The sequence below is a fragment of the Lissotriton helveticus genome, chromosome 4_1 (genome assembly GCF_964261635.1).
Source record: "Lissotriton helveticus chromosome 4_1, aLisHel1.1, whole genome shotgun sequence".
Classification (NCBI taxonomy): domain Eukaryota; kingdom Metazoa; phylum Chordata; class Amphibia; order Caudata; family Salamandridae; genus Lissotriton; species Lissotriton helveticus.
Genome location: NC_136063.1, coordinates 39466792 through 39485975, shown reverse-complemented (window position 1 = coordinate 39485975; position 19184 = coordinate 39466792). Strand labels below are relative to the sequence as shown.

General features: G+C 49.5%; 1 protein-coding gene across 1 annotated transcript in view; it reads left to right on the top strand.

The window, feature by feature from the left end:
* The first annotated feature begins 3449 nt into the window (after positions 1–3449).
* Positions 3450–19184, top strand: part of LOC144827836 (GTPase IMAP family member 4-like) — a 42844-nt gene continuing 27109 nt past the window's right edge. Inside the window, exon 1 of the mRNA XM_078686002.1 lies at positions 3450–3537. Within this exon, the coding sequence (XP_078542128.1) occupies positions 3450–3537 (88 nt within the window). The remainder of the gene's footprint in view (positions 3538–19184) is intronic.

Here is a 19184-nt window from a genome sequence, read left to right as displayed (position 1 = left end):
TCTTACTAGGCCATGTAGGGAGCATGGTATATGAAAAATTAGGATGCATGCACATTAACTTGCACTCACAGGAACATACTACTTCAACTCTGATACAAAGCTCTCTCAAAGTTATCTATGTTGTCCAGGTTTTTGGGAGGCTCAAGGTTCAGGGTGTCACACAGGAACTACATATTAAGGCGATTCAAGTTCCTGTGTGGGCCCTTTTGGCTTGGCGGGATTATCGGAGTAGTGATGTCACATAGTGAAACTAATGCTGTAATGATCTGACCATACACATGGCTGGATTACTAAATTCTGAAGAGTAAGATTGATAGACCGGACTTAGTAGAGTGTATTGCCTTCAATATGCCTGCAGGCATGGACATGTTGCGTAAGATTCAGACTTTGTAGGCATTCAGTCCAATCTTTATCTGCCTTGCCCCCTTCTACCTCTTTTACCCAGTAGTTCATGTCACCAATTACCAGAATTTTTTCATAATCCACTGTCAGGGACGCAATGCAATTTGCCAATGCTTTAGGAGAACCGGAATCGCTGGAGGTGGCCTGTACAAAAGTACACATATCATTGTGCTATGCTGGGACTCTATTTTGACTATAAGACTGTCAACTAGTGCTCTCTCTAGCATGGAGATGGCAGTGAATTATAGTCAATTTTTTATGACAACTGCCACCCCGCCACCCTTTTTACCTGTTGATCTTTTAGATTGTAAGAGGTAGTAGTTGTCTGGGAGTACCGCTAAAATATCTGGGGTGGATTCCTCTGTCATTCACATTTCTGTCAGAAACTGCATGTCAGGCGAATCGGTATCTAAAAGGTTAAACAATTCCAGTTGGAGTTTGACCACAGAGCGAGTGTTTAGGTACATTAGGTTTAGATTTTTTACAGAGTGTTTTTTAGTTGATGTGGGTCTTGTGTTTTGACAAAGGGTTTGACAGGCACCTCTGTTCTGATCAAATTTTAGTTCCTGCCCTGGATGAAATTTCTAATTTATGTCTGATTGACCATGCATGTTTGTGTTCATATGGGCCTTCATGCTCTGACAACATGGCACTTACACATTGCATGTAGTGCTGTGTATGAATGGGCCCTGCATTTCATCTACATGTTACTTGCTGAGTCAAAGTTTAATTTCTGTGACAGTTATGTACGCTTAGCTGTCTGCACGCTGGATGTGGCTTTTGGATATGTGCCTAGTTGGATGACATGTGAGGGCTGGTATGGTCATATGGCTCCATGCATTTTGAGAAGGATGGCAGTGTCTACCTAGCTGCCACATGGTTATGAGTGGGAGGAGTGTACCATCCTGCTAAGCTTTGTGACAAGGGTTCCTGGTGGGCGTTGTAGTGCTAGGTTCCCACCAACAAAAAGCCCTTCCTGTTAAGATGGTTACCTACGTGTAAGTTTGAAGTGAACAATGCAATGGCTGCCACATGGTTGTGGTTGGAGGGAGTGTTCCATCCTGCTCAGCTGTGGGTCAAGGGGACATGGTGGGAGTTGTAGTTCTGGCTTCCCAACCACAAACACCCCTCCCTGTTCAGATGGCTACCAACCTGTAAGTTTTAAGAGAGCAGCGCAAAGGCTGCCTCATGTGTGGTGCTCCATCTTGCTGAGCTGTGGAACAAGGGGGTCTGATGGAAGTTGTAGTGAAGGCTGCCTGCCGACATGCCTCTATGCCCCCATAAAAATATTGTTAGCTTCCTTTGAGGTGATTCAAAGGAAGGAAATGTTAGATATGTGGGACGTGTTGGGAAGAGTGTGTTGTACGTAAGTGCATTTGGGTCTAGGAAGTATAGCTTTCTAGTTGTGCAAGACAGGACATAGCAGTGTAATATGATACATTTGTTGGTACTTACCAGCCTCCACTCCACCAGGTATTCCTGTGAGACTTTCTGGATACAGTGTGGCGAGCACCTTCTCCTCCTATTCAGAGAATGTTAGTGGTGGAATGGGAGGGCCACCACCAGTCATCTGAGCCAGCTCATGGATCTTGTTGGCACGCTCTTTCACCCTGGTGTTGAGGTCATGCCACCTCCTCCTGATGTCCTATAGGGTGCCCAGGGTGGTCCCTACTGCATTGACTGGTGACTATACTTGCGCACATTTGATTTTTTTGTGGCTACAGGTGTCTGTTGGGCCATGCTTCAAAACAAATGTGGTTCTACTCTGATTACCACAACTACCATCACTGACAACTCATTGTCAGTGAATTTGGGCATCTTCTTCTGTGACATGGTGTGTGATGTGCAAAAGGGGGAAAAATGCAGGTGTGAAGGTGGTGATGTGTGTGGTGTGTGTGTGGTTGTGATGGTGTGATGTGTGCTGATTTGCCTCTCCTTTGTGCTGTGGGGTTGGGCTCTTCAGTTGTTGAGCTGTGCAAAGGATTATGGGCATTGAATGAAGAATGTGGATGAAGTGTGGCTCACTGGTTAGAGGAGGCAGACCTGGAAGCAGAGGTCAGCCCGGGACCAGGGTTCAATTCCCGGCTCGGCGGGGTCTTGAATCCTAAAATGTCCATGGACTCGACAATTCTCGCTCCGGTGCCTACTCGATTCATGGGTTCACACTCTGCGACTCTGGGCAATAGCTTGCTTAATCTCCACAACGGCCCCTCGCGGCGGGATGCCTGGCTTTCACCTTGTGGATACCCTGCCGGGGTTATCTCACAGGGGAATACCAGGACGGGTTCCCTAAGCAAGCGCTTAGAAACCGCTCGGTGATTTGCGCTATATAAATTCCTGTACATTTACATTTACATTTACATTTACATTGAAGGGGCTGGTTTTCTACTCAGCTATGTGGGTGCTGCAAAATTGAGTATTCATGTCAGGTGTCTTGTGTGGGTTGACCTGGGATTTGTATTTTTTACTTGCCATGGGGATGTGTCATTGGGGTGTGTTAGTTGTTTTTAAAGGCTGAGCCTAATTGATTGCCACACTTGGTAGCCATGTTGTGTGGTTGCTCTCGACCACCATTACTCTTCCGGCGCGACTGCGGCGGTCAGAATGCAATAGCAGTCGGAAACAATTGATAGTTCCGCTGGCACCGCCATCGTATCGTAATGTCACGTGCAGTCATTCCGCTGGTCAAACAGTAGTTTTGGAACTGTCCGCAGCAAATCCAACCACCTTAGACGGATTTTCAGCTGATCCGGACAGTCACTGAGGATTTTCCTGGAATACGTCCGCCGCAGTAGGATTTTTCTGGCGGTTCATTATAATCTGACAGCCAGTTTTCCCTCGGTACACACGGACACTTAATTTCCGCTACCACAGCGGTCGGAATGCTTTTCAAACAGCCATCGTAATAGACCCCTATGTATCTGCATCTTTGTTAATAGAAATGATACCTCTCTGGATCTCTCTGGACTGCGTTGGGCCTCTCTTGCTCCTCTTATCACCACCATCAGCAGTCGCCAGTGAATACTGGACCAAATTGGAGAGCGAAAATGCCCGTTTGTGAGAATGTGCCCTCCCAGTACGCAGGTGTACCAGCAGGGAGGCAAAATCCTAAACCTGCAATCAGCAATGTGGAAGGTACAAGCGGCTGGTTAGGCTACGGAGGTCAGAGGTGAGTGAGGATTAAAAAAAAGCATTAGCAAAAGCAAAATCAATTGGCTTTTTAAGTCGGTGTTGGTTTGACCTTTATATTTTACTAAAACTATGTCTATAACTGAGGGAAGATGTACATAGATTTCTACCGGCAGTTGGGCTTTTCCTAGTAGGAAATTTGCTTGGTCTGGGCTTTCTTTTAAGGGGGATCGGGCTTGTATTTAAGGTATGGCATACAAAGGGTTGACATCCCACCCCCTCTCTTTCCTGGATTTTCAGTGCTTCCTGTGCGGGCCACTTACTTTTCCTCTAGTTCTATTGGTTGTAGCATATTTTCCTGCATTGACCAGCACTTGTTTTTTTTTTTTGCTTTGCTTGTTAACATTGGGCCTCTGTCCTTAGCACCCCCTTACCACAGGTACTCAGTGTAGGTCAGAGTGGCACGCGTGTACACCCGCACCATAGGATTCAGTGGGAGCTAATGATTAGCAACATCTCATGACGATATCTGCAGGGAAAAATGTGTCCCTGAGTCCCCTCTGGAAGCTGCCAGTGAAGTATCTAACAAGGCCCCGCCCGCTCTGGGGCGGTCCTGGTCCTAAGGCCCTGCACATTACCCACCTCTGGAGGGCTCCTGTCTTTAAGAGCGCGCTGTGTACTTTGTCAGAAAAGTAGTTTGGCGAGTTAATGTGCCTGCTGCGACTGAGCTTTCTGCTAGCCGTGCAAGTCACCAATTTGATTTCTGATGTGATAAAATGAGTTTCCCTGCGGTCATTGACACCTGAGTTTTACAGCCCGTTAAAGATACGATTAGAACACGGCCTAATCCCTGCTGATGAGGGGTAAATACCCCAAAACACGTGTCCCGGGATGGCGAAGATAGCGAAGATAGCAGATAATCGAAAGAAGATGCATCGCGGAACACGAACTACACTTACCACAGTCCTTAGGGGCGATCCCGCTGGTGTGTGAGTAGTGTGCGACCCCACCCCCAATAGTAACTATAAAGATACAAGACTGCGATAGTAAGCTCCATAGGAAACATTAATATCGGCTGGTGAAGGGTGTCTTTTGGCCTTATTGCTCTCTTTTGAGTGCTTTCAGTGTGGTATGTACTTTGATATTGTGTCACGTGACTGACGTTCTTGCTATAAAGCGCTGCTGGGTCCGATGGTATGAAAGGAGCATTTCTTTAGCCTCTACAGTCTTAATTATTTTACTGGGGAAGGTGAACTATTGTTTGTGAGAATCGTCTATGTCTTTCACACCTTTAATTGAATTATATTTGTAAGAATTGGTAATACATCAATTCCAGTGTTCTATTTTATCAGTCGTATGAGAATGAACAGCTGAGACACCCCTGGCGACATTCCGGTCCATAGTCTGCAGGTTGCATGCATGTCGCTACAGCAAGCACTCAACCCACTCTACTGCTCTACTAGCTGTCTATGCAAGCACATCCCAAGCATGCCCTGGTCCGGGACTTGCAGGGACTGAGGGCCATATTATCAAGAAAGGGCGATACATTATGGCCACTTTAATCAGCAGGAAACTGCTGATAAAGCGGCGATAATGGGTTTGATAACAGGCCCTTGTGAATTCCCATAGAAGCCCAGGATAACACCAGAACCTGAGCTTCTATGGGAATTCACAAGGGCATAATATCAAGCTAATTTTCGCTGCTTTAGCGGCAGTTTCCTGCCGATAAAAGCGTCGATAATGTTTCGCCCTTTCTTGATAATATGGCCCTAAACTCGGCAGATAAGGGTTTCCCTACTGTCAATGTATGGAAAGATTGCCAAATCACTGTTGTTTTTTGGTGCTGCTCGATAAGAGAGAAACTGTTTGCTAGGAGGAGCCGTGAATATTTACTATACTAGGGGCCTCATTTATAAGGCCTTGCGTCAGTTTTGCGCTGCCGATGCGTCATTTTTTGTGACGCATCGGCGGTGTAAAACATGCCTCCTGTTGCGCACTATTTACAAAGTGACGCATCTAAGCAGATGCGTCGCTTTGTAAACCCCTGCGCTACATTATACCTGCGTCAGGTATAATGTATGCAGAGGGGGCGTTTACCCGCAAAAAGCCTCGTATTAGTGACGCAGTGAAATCTATGAGATTTCACTGCGTCACTTTTAGGACGCTGTTGCGTCAAAATCTTGCGCCTGCCTCACAGCAGGCGTAAGACTGACGCAAGCCCTTTCACATGGGGCTTTCCCCAGGTGAAAGGGAGCATTGCTGGAGTTGCGTCACTTTTGTGACACACTCCAGCAATGCGTCACTTTTGCGCCTACAGATACATCAGAAATACTGACGTATCTGTAACTCCTTGCGACATGATGCGTCATATTATAAATATGACGCATCAATCATGTCGCAGGGAGAGTGCAGTGAAAAGTGACGCATCGCTGTTTTCACGCAGCGATGCGTCACTTTTCATAAATGAGGCCCCAGGTACTTTTCTGCACTCGGACTGCCGTTTGCTTTTCCTCATCGCTTGGTGGTGATGGACTTTAGAAGCTTCACTGCTGGACTCTCCGAACTTTATGCGGCAGGGATGGCTCAAATTGACAAAATCCTGTGGCGAGAAATGGTAAATAATGAGGTGTAATTACCACCCTCGTTGATGTTAAAGGTAAGTTACAGCTTCTCTACTGTAATCACCCTTTTCTCGTAACTCCGCTGATGAATAGACTTTTTCACAGCTTCCAGTAGCACTTATCACCAAATATAAGATGCAGGCCTACAACACGCCATGTTAAACCGAGAATGCCAAACACACTTTGCTTCAAACACGCTTACAGCACGGATGTAATTATGGTAATTCCGCTTGTTTGTTCGTATCCATGACTCGCTCCCTGCAACCCTGCCTCTGAAAGTGCTTTGAAGCAGGCTCTGGGATGTCCTAGTGCTGAACATCAATAAATGATCTAAAATGTATATATAGCCATTGTAGCACAGCTGTGCCATAAAATAGGCTGCCACTGGGCTTTCAACGGCATGTATCACTAAGATACCCCTTACAAAGTCCCAACACAACCAACAGGTCATGCCACAAAGACCCAACAACTAGCACCACATATCAGTTCAATACTGTGACATGGATCACACTGCAGTTAACATTTGCCAATCAACAGATTATTTTAGACTTGTCCGGATACATACATCAGTCTCTCAACCCTGCCACAATACTGTATTGATGCCGTCAGGTGCGTCAAGGAAATACAGTTTAATAGAAAATGACGTCAAAACCTCTCACCCAGATTAAGCAAAACCACCCCCACAGTACCCACGTATTGAACACACACCACACGCATGCAGAAGGCACTAAAGCCATATAGTAGGCAAACTATGCCAACCAGCAGGTGAAACGCTTCAGGCTCGACAATGTAAAACTGCCTCCAGCCCTCTCACCCTTCCCTAACGCACTCTGCAATGGCCCCTCAATATAAGTCCTGTCATCTTTGCAGGTACAAAACATTCTTGAATAAGACCGCAAAAAAAACTATATAAGGGGAGGGCTTGTGTTGAGCAGCACCTAAGAAACGCTTTCCTTGAACCCTGACACAGGATGTGGTCCCTGTTTATATGTAAACACCCAACTGTGATTTCCACACAATTATAACACGTGAGTTTGACACTTTTACTGACCTGACCAATCCGGAGGCTCGCCCTAAAACATCTGCCTTTGACTTGTGAATAGTATATCTGTTTTGGGAAATGACCAATCCGAGGCAAAGGGAAGGCAGTTATTTTTAAGGTTGAACATTTCACCCACCTCCTCCGCCACATTGCGTTTAGGAATCGGGAAACAGCAAAAACAATGGGCTTGGAGATGTCATACTTTAAAATTCTGAAAGCCTCCCTACATTGCACGAACCCCAAATTTTTACAAAGTTGTATTAGCCAGCACTGCCTCGCTGCCAGATATCCAGGGCAGAAAAATAGACCATGTAGGTTTGTTAGGTTTCACTGGGGCGGGAGTTAGTGATGCTGGAGGTGTGTTGGGCTTCATGTGAGCGGTATCGTATGAACTCATCAGGGAGAATAAGTCCCTTTCTGAGAGCAGGTTGGTGCTTCTAATTGGTCGGGATGAGTTGTTGGAGGAGGGGACTAAGGTCCAACTGGGACAGTAGGAATTCGTGTCAGTGGTAGTTTGGCTTCTGGGTTGGGATGTCTAGTTGTTCTGCCATCCCACGGTTGTTCCGCTAAATGATTATTAAGAGCTTGGAGTTCAACTTTGATTTGGTTCAGTGAAGAAATTATCTCATCAAGTCTGGGGTTATGTGCATGTGGGCAGGTGGTGTGAGGGAGTGTTGTGGGTGTGGGTTTGTCAACGGGTTTGGGTGCCTGCCGTGGGGACTGGCCTGGTGTAGGGATTGTGGGAGTTGTGAGGGTGGCTGTATTGGTGGCAACAGATGGGGTCTGATCAGGTATGTGAATAGTTGTGTGTGTGTGTGTGGGTGGGAGGGATGCTGCTGGTAAGAATGTGTGTGATGGGTGGGTTGTGGGTGAGGCTAAGAGTGGTGAGTGTGTCTGTGTTGAGGATATTGATGCAGCCACTGGGGATTGGCTTGATGTGTTGTAAGGGGCTAAAGTATGCAGGGAAGGTAAGGGTGTTTGAGGGTAAGGTGTAGGTGTTGTAGATGTGAGTGTGTGTGTGGGGTAGTCTGTGTGTGTAGGTGTGGAAGGTAGGGATGCTGCTGATAAGAGTGAATGTGATGGGTGGGCTGTGCGGGTGGCTATGTGTGGTGAGTGCGTCTGTGTTGAGGGAGTAGGCGTAGGGGGCTGGCTTGGTGTATGGTGTGGGGCTAAAGTGTGCGGGGAAGGTGAGGTGGTTTGCAGGTAAGGTAGAGCTGTTGTAGGTGTGTGTGTGTGTGTGAGGTGTTATGTAGGGGAGGATGATTGTTCTGACGGTATGGGTGGAGTTATTGGTGACGGTGGGTGAACGGTGTTCTCTGGGGGTACGTGGGTAGCTTCCGCTATGTTGAGTGTCGATGTGGTAGCTTGACATGTGTTGGCATGTAGTGGACGTGAAGCAATGGCGTTGTTGTCAGTGTGGATAGGTAGTAAGGTATGTTGAACATTGAAGGAAAGGGTGGCTTGAGTAGCCTTATGGGGTTTAGACACTTGCTCCTTGATTATTGGGAATATGTTATCTAGTAGGCTAAGATTGCGGTCTGTAGATTGCATGCGTTTGGTTCCATTATTGTAAATGGTAATGGTTGCTGCCGCTTGGAAAAGTTGAGAGGGGCGATATAAATAACTAGACCATGTGGAATGTTCCTGTTGGCGGAGAGTGTAAATAAGGTGAGAAAGGCATTTCTCCATTGCGCTCTGCGCTTCGTGTGGAAGATGATATCATTAGTTGTGTGTCCGTTGTGTAATGAGAAATAGGGATCCGCTATGGGTGTTTCAGGATGTTGTTTTATAAGGTTGTGTTTGAAGCGTTTGGCTGCGCTTTTAGAGAGGTTGGGGGGGTAGATGATGGCGTGGGTGTGTGTGCCTGTGAGCTCCATAATAGGTGTTCAGTAAGGTGCTGCGTGGGTGAGTTTCTATAGGCAGTCCGTGTTATATGAAGAGCGCCTCTTGTGATGTGCCTATTGTGTGTTGAATGCGATGGGTATTAGGATACAGTAATAGCTGAAATGGGTTATTGGTGTGAGGTTAGTGGCGTAGCATGAGGAATCTGACCTGTTTTCACTGGATATTGTGAACGGCTGGCGTAGGGAGTAGAAGATATACTTGTGTTGATGCTTCTCCAATTTGGCCGCCTTATTTTCTCCAAGCCTCCTATTCACCAGTGTGGTCCTGTATCTATTTCCATTGATCACTGGATAGTGTGATCGGCTGGCGTAGGGAGTAGAAGATATACTTGTGTTGATGCTTCTCCAATATGGCCGCCTTATTTGCTCCAAGCCTCCTATTCACTAGTGTGGTCCTGTTTCTATTTTCATTGATCAAAGGCTGCACGTTGAACGTCTTCTTTCTAGCTCTTTGTACAAGTCCTCTTTTAGTTTCAATGGTTGATGTATGGCCATGGAGGGATATGGTCTGTGTTTATCCAAGAGGGGGGATGCGTCTCTCACCCTTGTTGTTTCATCTCCCATACCATTGCCACCATTTTGATGGATCCATTCAATGAGCTTTTGGAGCCAGGTTTAAAAATAATGGTGAGGCAGTTTCGGGTTTTCTGGACCGGAAAAAGGCTGAACTGTAGTCAAATGCTAGCGCTATCGGAGCTGATCCGCAGACGGGGGGTGGGGCCAGATGGTCGCCTTCTTCACATTTGCCCAATCCTGTTAGAAATGCTATTTTGCTCCACGCTGCCTCTGTATTCGCGTTCCTGCGCTGTGCCTCGGCGCCGTTCAGCATACATCGGCAGCTACAAGGGCTGGCGAGAGAGCGGGCAGAAGCGAGCAATGCGGTGTCCTCGAGCGCCGGCAGCTTCTGGGTTTTACACCGCTGCCGGTCTCATGTGCTTTTCAGTGTACAGCTGCAATCAGTCGTGCGGCTGCCAAGGCAAAGCGGGTCGACGGGATCTGCAGTACTCGCTCCTTCCAAGGACCATCCGGTGGGGGCGAGCTCGCAGTCTTCACCGATCCACTCTCCCTCTTGAGTTTGGGATCGGGTGCCGCACTCCCAGCATCAGGTGAACTGTGCGTATGTATGTCCCCCGAAGATCACCCGCCTTCACTGTTGCAACTCGACTGCCGGGCGTGGGGGTCAGCTCTGTCCGAGGGGATTTGCACTCTCCTGGCGATCACTGTGAGTTGCGTTTTCCGCTATCAGAGCTTCATATTCTTATGATGATGATCCTGTTACGCTTCCTTTGGTAATAATCCTGTTGTAGTTCAGTTCCACCTCGTTCGTGGCTAGCACTAAAGGGGATATTCCGATTAGGGATCCCCAGTGCGCGGAGCTCTTTCACAGAGCTCCTACCAGTCGGCCATTTTAACTAATTGGATGAGCTAAGGGTAGGGCTTTAAGTGGGCCGGAACTCACCGGGTCTGAGCACCGGCAGTTTTTTTGAGGAGGCCTCGAAACGGGTCTCTATCGGGCTCTGTTTTGTGCCCTGCCGCAGGCGGACTGCAGTGACAGCAGGCACATGAATGTGCGCTGCTCACACTGCTCACTTCTCACTAGTAGAGAAGCTATGGCATGACATCACGCCAGGTGAGAGTTGCAGGGGAAGGGAAATCCTTTAAAGAGATTCATTTTCTCTCTGGATTTCCCTTCTCTCTTTTTGAAACTCAGGAGCAGCAACATTGTCGTGGTGTCACCAGGGGTTTAAGTGGATGCTTTTTCAATATTATTTACAAGCCATAGTTGCTGCTTATTCATCTTATGCAACTAACAACCATTGACAAAGCCAATAGTTGTGACTTTTTGTGGGTATGATGTTACTTGTTGTATCATATATCTGGATGCAGTGACCGAAACAGAAAAATACAGGTCGGGCAGCACGCTATGCTAAGCACAGATTTTTTTAGCATAGGTGTTTCTGAGCCACGCCCTTAACTACATTGGCCACGCCCCTTTGAGAGACCCCCCAGTTTTTTTATTCCACTTAAACCCCTGGGTAAGGGTAGTTTGGGCCCGGGTTTTTCAGGGAATGCTGGTGCGCTTCCCCATTTTTACACTATGTCCAGGCAACCCTTCTTATTAGGACCAATCCAATAGCCCAACAATAAGAACGCTCTGCAGTTTATACCTTAAATGCACAATGTATAAACAGAGGAATCAAAGGCTCATGGAAACAATACCAGTGAACTCAGTAATATTCCTAGCTGGAGGAAAGCCCGGGGTAGAGTACCCTCATATCCAGTTTTAAAAAAGATCACACAGACATGGATGGCGGCAGGTGAAAACGCAGGATGTCCAAAGAACACCAAATGTCACTAATCTACTTGTCGTTGTGGAGGGGTAGACAGGAGTTTGACAATATCCTCGGTAATGTTGGTCTTCTTGGGCAGCAGCTGTACGAATGGAAAAACCAAAGGGAATGGCCCCGTCCTGTCACTTCCTGTCAGTGGCACGCAAGGACGGGCCCTGCGCCGCGGGGTGGGAGCGGCAGTTGTGAAGGCCCCAGGAGCGCAGCTTGCTCTGCTGCAGATGAGTGTGCTCAAACTATGCATTCTGGGACTGGTAGTCCCACCAGAGTGTGGTGCAGCCTCGTGGGTGACGGGGAGAGCAGAGTTAACACTCCTAGGGCGATGGGATATAGGCAAAGGCAAGGAGGCCCCCGCAGCCCCCCTCTGATGGGCAACGGCACTTCAACAGTAATTTGCCCACAGAGTTCGCAACGTCCTCTCAGCTTCTCACCATATTCAATCCGTCACCACCAGCAGAAGAGCTCTCCTTTTTTTTTCTAAAGCAACTGGAATCATGCAACAGCCTCGTTGACCGGCTTTAACCCTCTCCAAGCCTTTGTTTCCCTTCTGCTGGAGCCTCATAGGGAAGATTACTGGGTCAAAACAGGCATCCTGAAGCCATCCTGAGCGAGCAGTGGAGATCAGAGGAAAGGAGCCCGCCCCAGGAAAGGGGGGGCGCTCGACCCCAAGCACACATTGCTGGGCCTGGCCCCCTTCGCCCGCCCTGATTGGTCCGTGGGTCCCGCCATTGACCCGGAGGTGGTTTTACGCTTCCGGGTCAAGGAGGCGGGACCCGTAGCAAAGGATGATGCGGCGTTCAAGAGGTCGGGCCGGGCAGAGCACCGAAGGACACGCCGAAAACCAGACCAGCATGCTCATCGGGGCGGCAGGAGAGTCGGGCGGCCGCGCATCGAGGTTTTCTAGAGTGGCAAGCAATTTGATCGGCAGGCGAGACAGCGGGGACAGAGTGTGAGTATTCCTGCTCCTGGCAATCAAAACGATAGTGCAGTGGTTTTGGCTGGCTGCCTGCATTGAGGAGTGTGATTTTTGCCATAATTATGTGGGCGAAACACAAGGTGTGCGAGTGAACCGGCACGATGTTTAGAGCCCGCATAGCTTCACGTGATATAAAATTGTCGAGTCAGCTCGGTGACTCGTGAGGTGAAGATGGCTCTTTGTTGCGATCACGGGCACAATGTGGCTAGTTGGTGGCCTTGTGGTGGCTTCCAGGGACTCTCGATTCTTTCATAGCCACTAATAATCACTGTGGAGACGTGGACAGATCCCCGGTGCGCCTCTGAGGGACAGAGAAGTATAGCGAACGATTTAGTTGCTTTAATGACCTTTAGAGTCCGGATGTTCTTGATGGCTGCCGGAAAAGAAGATTGCTTTTTGATATATGATGCCTAAATGTAATGTGTCCAAAATATTTATAAAAGTCCGAGATGGCACCTAATTTGTAATGCTGCTGTACAGAGCGAGCACTAATTTCGTGAAAATAAGGAAATGTTTTGTGCCTTCCTGCTGACAAACTTATGTTACTTTTAGAGGTTTTAACAGATTGTGATTACTAGTTGGCGTATTTTCACTTCAACTAGGAAAATACTAAGCCTGGGCGTAGTGGGCGTAGTGGGGCTCCGCGGAGCTACGTGGAGTGGGCGAGAAGCTACGCCCACTCCCGCACTCCGCGTAGCCCCACTACGCACCTCCCTCCCGCTCTCCCCTACATTCATTATTTAAGCAGCTAGCCTGAAAAATACAATTAAAAAGCACCTACCTTGTCCGGCGCTCGTCCGGGGCTCCCTCATTGAATAGCGTCGTTTCCTGGATACCAATGCGCATGCACGGGCGGCCACGCATGCGCATTTCTCCCGAGAAATGCGCATGCGCGGCCGCCTGCGCATGCGCATTGGTATCCAGGAAACGACGCTATTCAATGAGGGAGCCCCGGACGAGCGCCGGACAAGGTAAGTGCTTTTTAATTGTATTTTTCAGGCTAGCTGCTTAAATAATGTATCTAGGGGAGGGCGGGAGGGAGGCGGGTGGCGGCCGACTCGGCTACGCTCACGGAGTGGGCGTAGTGTTGCCGGCTACGCTGTCTACGCAAAATGCGTAGAAGGCAACACTACGCCTACTCCGTGGGCGTAGCCGAATCGGACGCCCAGGGTTAGAAAATACTCCCACTAACGCCAAATGTTTCTTCATTATGAAATGTATAATTGCTTTATGTAGACTTTGCTGCTGTTAGACTACGTGTAATCATTGCTTTAGGTGTACTTTGCTGCTGTTAGACTACGCAAAACAAGATAAGTAAAACAACTATATAGCAGGCAGTGTTTATTTTAATTTTGCGCGAGAATTTTAATATTACGGTATACAATATCAGAGCACCGAAGCACAGGATCAAGAACCTTGAAAAATCTTATCCGCAGTATGATCTCCAGCTCCAGGGCTTTAAGTGGGCCGGGCTGGGTCTTAGCACCGACAGTTGAAACGGGTCTCTATCGGGCTCTGTTTTGTGCCCTGGCATAGGTGCGCTGTTTTTTCCAGACTGCAGGGACAGCAGGCACTTCGAGGTGCGTGTGCGCACACTGCTCACTTCTCATTGGGAGAAGTTATGGCATGACGTCATGCCAGGTGAGTGTTGTAGGGGAAGGGAAATCCTATAAAGAGAGTCATCGTCTCTATGGTTTTCCCTTCTCTTTTTGAAAACATCGTTGTGGTGTCACCAGGGCTGTAAGTGGAAGCTTTTTCAATATTATATACAATCCATAGTTACTGCTTATCTATCCTAAGCAGCTAACAACCATTGGGAAAACCTTGTAGGCATGGTTACTTGTTGTAGTATCATATATCTGGATGCAATGACAGAAACAGCAGAACACAATTAGGGAACCACAATATGCTAAGCACAGATGTCTAGCTTACGTAATTTTAAACCACGCCCTTAATTACATTGTCCACGCCCCTTGGAGAGACACACTCCCAGTTTTTCATCCACATTTTATGTGCAATGCTTGGCGCGCTCCGCGCTGTTTGTAGGACGTTACCTTGATGAGGTGAACAGACAGGGATTTCTGAAGGAATAACGCTACCCCCCCCTTCTCCGCGCATGGCCCCAGTGTCCAGAGCAAAGAGGGAGCTGTGCCTTAGAGAGAGCCGTGCCCTAGAGTGAGCTGGGCCCTGCCCGGAAAAAACTGTGACGCACTGACCATAGAACATAAACATTACTATTGGTATTTTAAAGGGTAGCGCTGTGGTGTCTGTCTTTGCATATGACTGTTTGTGGAGTTAGAGTGATATCTTGGCTCGAAGAATTAAAAAATGATTGTAATGACCTGCCTTTCGGAGCATTGGTTCCTTAATAGATAATTTTTCCCCGTCCTGTGAAGGCACGTCAGGATATGCCTTGGAAGTGACTGATTATTGTTGTAAAAAGACAGGCCTGGCTCGAAGTTCCCAGATTATAAAGTTATCATAGCCTTTGACGGGTCTGGGAAGGTAAATCAAAGTCTGGCATATTGCAAACCCTTTCAAAAGGACGCATCGTGGGCTCAGATGTTTTGTTTCCAATTTGTAATGTGTTTACCATTCAATTTTGCCATCAGCAAAGTGCGGGCGCATAAAAACTGATGCAGTAGGGCTGCCTCTTGTAGTGTCATCGAGTGGTACTCTGTGGGCCCCAGACTGCAGGCTATGATTCTGATCTATGGGTAGGGGCTGTCATTTAGGCCCCCCCTTCTCATCAATATTGGAATAACATTCTGCTGTGGATTGTTAGTTTATTGGCTTTTAGAAACAACAGCAGCAGCAAGTCCCTGTGTTTGTTTTCTTGCTTCGTCTACTAGCTGGGGCGGGCCCAGAGCTCAGGATGGCTCGTGTGTTGACATTTGAATTATTGCTCATTCCTATGGTGGGTGCGTCACGTGGTTATCTCATGAACATCCAACTTCTCTCTTCTCGCCTGAATTTTATGCATTACTGAATGCAACAAATCTTAGGTGGCAAGGACTTCCAGGATTTGGCCACTTGGACCAAGAAAGTGAATCCTCCAGTGGATTTCTTATTGAAACCTGAATTGAGAATCTGAGGTGCTACCTCTGAGCGAAGAGCCCTGTTTTGTCTGCATTGCTTACATTTTGTTTGTAGTGGTACTCCTTTTCCTTGAGATGCTCGGTAGATGGTGCAGAATGCCTTAAACATTGATCTAGCCAAATCAGGTAGCCATTGAGGTGCTTGTGGGAGTGGCGTCATTTGTTCTTGGGGGAAATTATGTGAGCATAGTGTAAGAAGGTTGCCTGGCATATGCTGTCCACTATTCTAGTGGGCACATTGCACCAGTCCAAACGACCCTTCTTGATGGTGGGTTAAATACTACCTTATTAGAAAGCTATCCTAGTGGTAGCTGTGGAGACCAGCCTTCAGGCTAAGTCTTGGAGGGATGTAAATCAGCTTGTGTTACCAGTCTACAATCTCAAGAATGAGTAGATGAAAGGAGAACCACATCAGGTGTATATAAAATATATGTATTTGTTCTCAACACATCCATCTAGTCCCTTTTTTGAGGCTAGAGGCAAAAAATTACAGTCAGTAAACTTATTTAACACACGGTAAATTCGCACAATATACGTTGTGTCCTAGGGGCATACCAAACCAGATATCAAGAAAGTGGTATATCAATCAATCAATCAATCAAAGCATTTGTAAAGCGCGCTACTCACCCGGAGGGTCTCATAGCGCTTGGGGAGGGGGGGTCCGCTACTGCTTGAACAGCCAGGTCTTGAGCTGCTTCCTGAAGGCGAGTTGTTGTCCTGGGTCATGCGGAGGTGGGTCGGGAGGGAGTTCCAGGTCTTGGCGGCAAGGTAGGAGAAGGACCTTCCCCCTGTGGTGGCTTTCCGAATGCGGGGGACGGCGGCGAGGGCGTGGCCGGTCGAGCGCAGCAGGCGTTTGGGAGCGTAGAAGTTGAGGCGGCTGTTGAGGTATCCTGGGCCTTGGTTGTGCAGGGCCTTGTGTGCGTGGGTGAGGAGACGGAAGGTGATTCTTTTGTTGACTGGGAGCCAGTGCAGGTCTCTCAGGTGTCCGGAGATGTGGTTGCGGCGGGGGATGTCCAGGATGAGTCGTGCTGAGGCGTTCTGGATCCGCTGGAGTCTCTTCTGGAGTTTGGCGGTGGTTCCGGCATAGAGGGAGTTGCCGTAGTCCAGTTGGCTGGTGACGAGGGCCTGGGTGACCATCTTCCTGGTCTCGGTGGGGATCCACCGGAAGATCTTGCGTAGCATGCGTAGGGTGTTGAAGCACGACGAGGAGACGGCGTTGGACTTGTCTGGTCATGGAGAGGGAGGAGTCCAGGATGAAGCCCAGGTTGCATGCGTGGTCTGTTGGTTTGGGTGCGCTGCCTAGGGCGGGGGGCCACCAGGAGTCGTCCCAGGCGGAGGGTGAGGATCCCAGGGTGAGGACTTCCGTCTTGTCCGAGTTCAGTTTTAGGCGGCTGTTCTTCATCCATTCGGCTACCTCTTTCATCCCTTTGTGTAGGTTGGCTCTGGCGGTGGCGGGGTCGTTGGTGAGGGAGAGGATCAGCTGGGTGTCGTCGGCGAAGGAGATGATGTTGAGGTTGTGCTGGCGTGCGATGACTGCGAGGGGGCTCATGTAGACGTTGAAAAGGGTTGGGCTGAGTGAGGAGCCTTGAGGAACGCCGCAGATGACTTCGGTGGCTTCTGATCTGAACGGGGGGAGGCGGACTCTCTGTGTCCTTCCGGCGAGGAAGGAGATGGTCCACTCCAGTGCCTTCTCCTGGATTCCGACGTTGCTGAGGCGCTGTACTAGGGTACGGTGGCAGACAGTGTCGAAGGCCGCGGAGAGGTCTAGGAGGATGAGGGCCGCTGTTTCTCCGTTGTCGAGCAGAGCTCGGATGTTATCGGTGGCTGCGATCAGGGCGGTCTCGGTGCTGTGGTTGGCCCGGAAGCCAGACTGCGAGAGGTCGAGGGATCCGTTCGTCTCGAGGAAGGCGGCCAGCTGCTTGTTGACGGTCTTCTCGATGACTTTAGCGGGGAACGGGAGCAGAGAGATGGGACGGTAGTTCTTGAGGTCGGTGGGGTCGGCTGATGGCTTCTTTAGTAGGGCGCTGAGTTCGGCATGCTTCCAGTTCTCAGGGAAGGTAGCGGTGTTGAAGGAGGTGTTGATGATGTCCCGCAGGTGGGGTGCGATGACCGCGTCGGCCTTGTTGAAGGGTTGGTGAGGGCAAGGGTCGGTTGGAGATCCGGAGTGGATGGAGTTCATCGTGCGGACGGTGTCTTCGGTGCTGATCGGGGTCCAGGCGCGGAGGGTGGTGGTGGGGGGCAGTGGTTCGGACGTGGCGTGCGTCGGTTGAGTGCTGAAGCTGTTGTGTATGTCCGCGATCTTGTTGTGGAAGTAGGAGGCGAGGGAGGTCTTGCGAGGGGGTAATGTCGTTGTTTCCGGCGTTGGGGTTGGAGAGCTCTTTAACGATGTTGAAGAGTTCCTTGCTGTTGTGTGCGTTGTTGTCCAGTCGTTCCTTGAATGCAGTTCTCTTGGTGGTGTGGATCAGTTGGTGGTGTTTTCGGGTGGCGAGCTTGAGGGCAGTCATGTTGTCCGGTGTTGGGTCTCTGCGCCAGGCTTTCTCAAGGGCTCTGCAGTTCTTCTTCGAGTTCTTGAGGTCGTCGGTGAACCATGGGGCTTTCTTGCTGTTGGGTCTGCTAGGCGGGGTCCTCAGGGGGGCGAGGTCATCTGCGCAGTTGTTGATCCACTTCGTGAGGTTGGTGGCCGCTTGGCTGGGGTTCGATGCGCTGGTGGGTGGGTTCTTGCTCAGAGAAGTTGCAAGCTGGTCGGCTGTGATCTTGTTCCAGCTTCTGCGTGCAACCTGTTGCTGTTGGTGGTGGATCGTGGTACTTTTGAAGCTGAAGTGGACGCAGCTGTGGTCCGTCCAGTGGAGTCCTGTGGCGTGGCTGAAGGCGATGTCCTTGCTGGAGGAGAAGACGGGGTCGAGTGTGTGTCCGGCGTAGTGGGTGGGGGTGGTCACCAGTTGCTTGAGTCCGAGGTTAGCGAGGTTATCCAGCAGGGTGGTGGTGTTGCGGTCGTTGTTGTTCTTCAGGTGGAAGTTGAGGTCCCCGAGGAGGATGTAGTCAGCGGAGGGGAGGGCGTGCGGGCTGAAGAAAGTCGGTAATGTCTTCGCTGAATTGTGTTCGTGGTCCCGGGGGTCTGTAGATGAGCGTGCCTCTGAGGGTGGTCTTGGGGTTGATGTGGATCTGGAAGTGCAGGTGCTCGGCGGGTGCGAGGGTGTCGTCGGTGTTCGTCGTGATGCGGATGGAGTTCCTGTGGATGATGGCGATACCCCCTCCTGTTTGGTTGACGCGGTCCCTCCGGATGATCTTGTAGCCGTCCGGGATGGCAATGGCGATGTCGGGCGCTGAGGAGGCGTTCATCCAGGTTTCTGTGAGGAAGGCGACGTCTGGGGTTGTGGTGTCGAGCAGATTCCAGAGCTCGACGGCGTGTCTGTGGACTGAGCGGGTGTTGAACAGGATGCACTTCAGGTGGCTGCTGCTGTTGCTCGTCGAGGTCTTGGGCACTGCTGGAGGGGTGCAGGTCCGGATGCAGTTGAAGTTGCAGGAGTAGTAGCAGAAGGGTCCGTGGGTGCGTCTCGGGGTGGCTCGGCAGCAGCCCGGGAGTCTGCCGGCGTTGAGTGCGATGAGTTCGGTGGCGTCGTAGGACAGTTGGGTCGTCTTCCGTTGGTGGGGGCCAGGGGTCGGG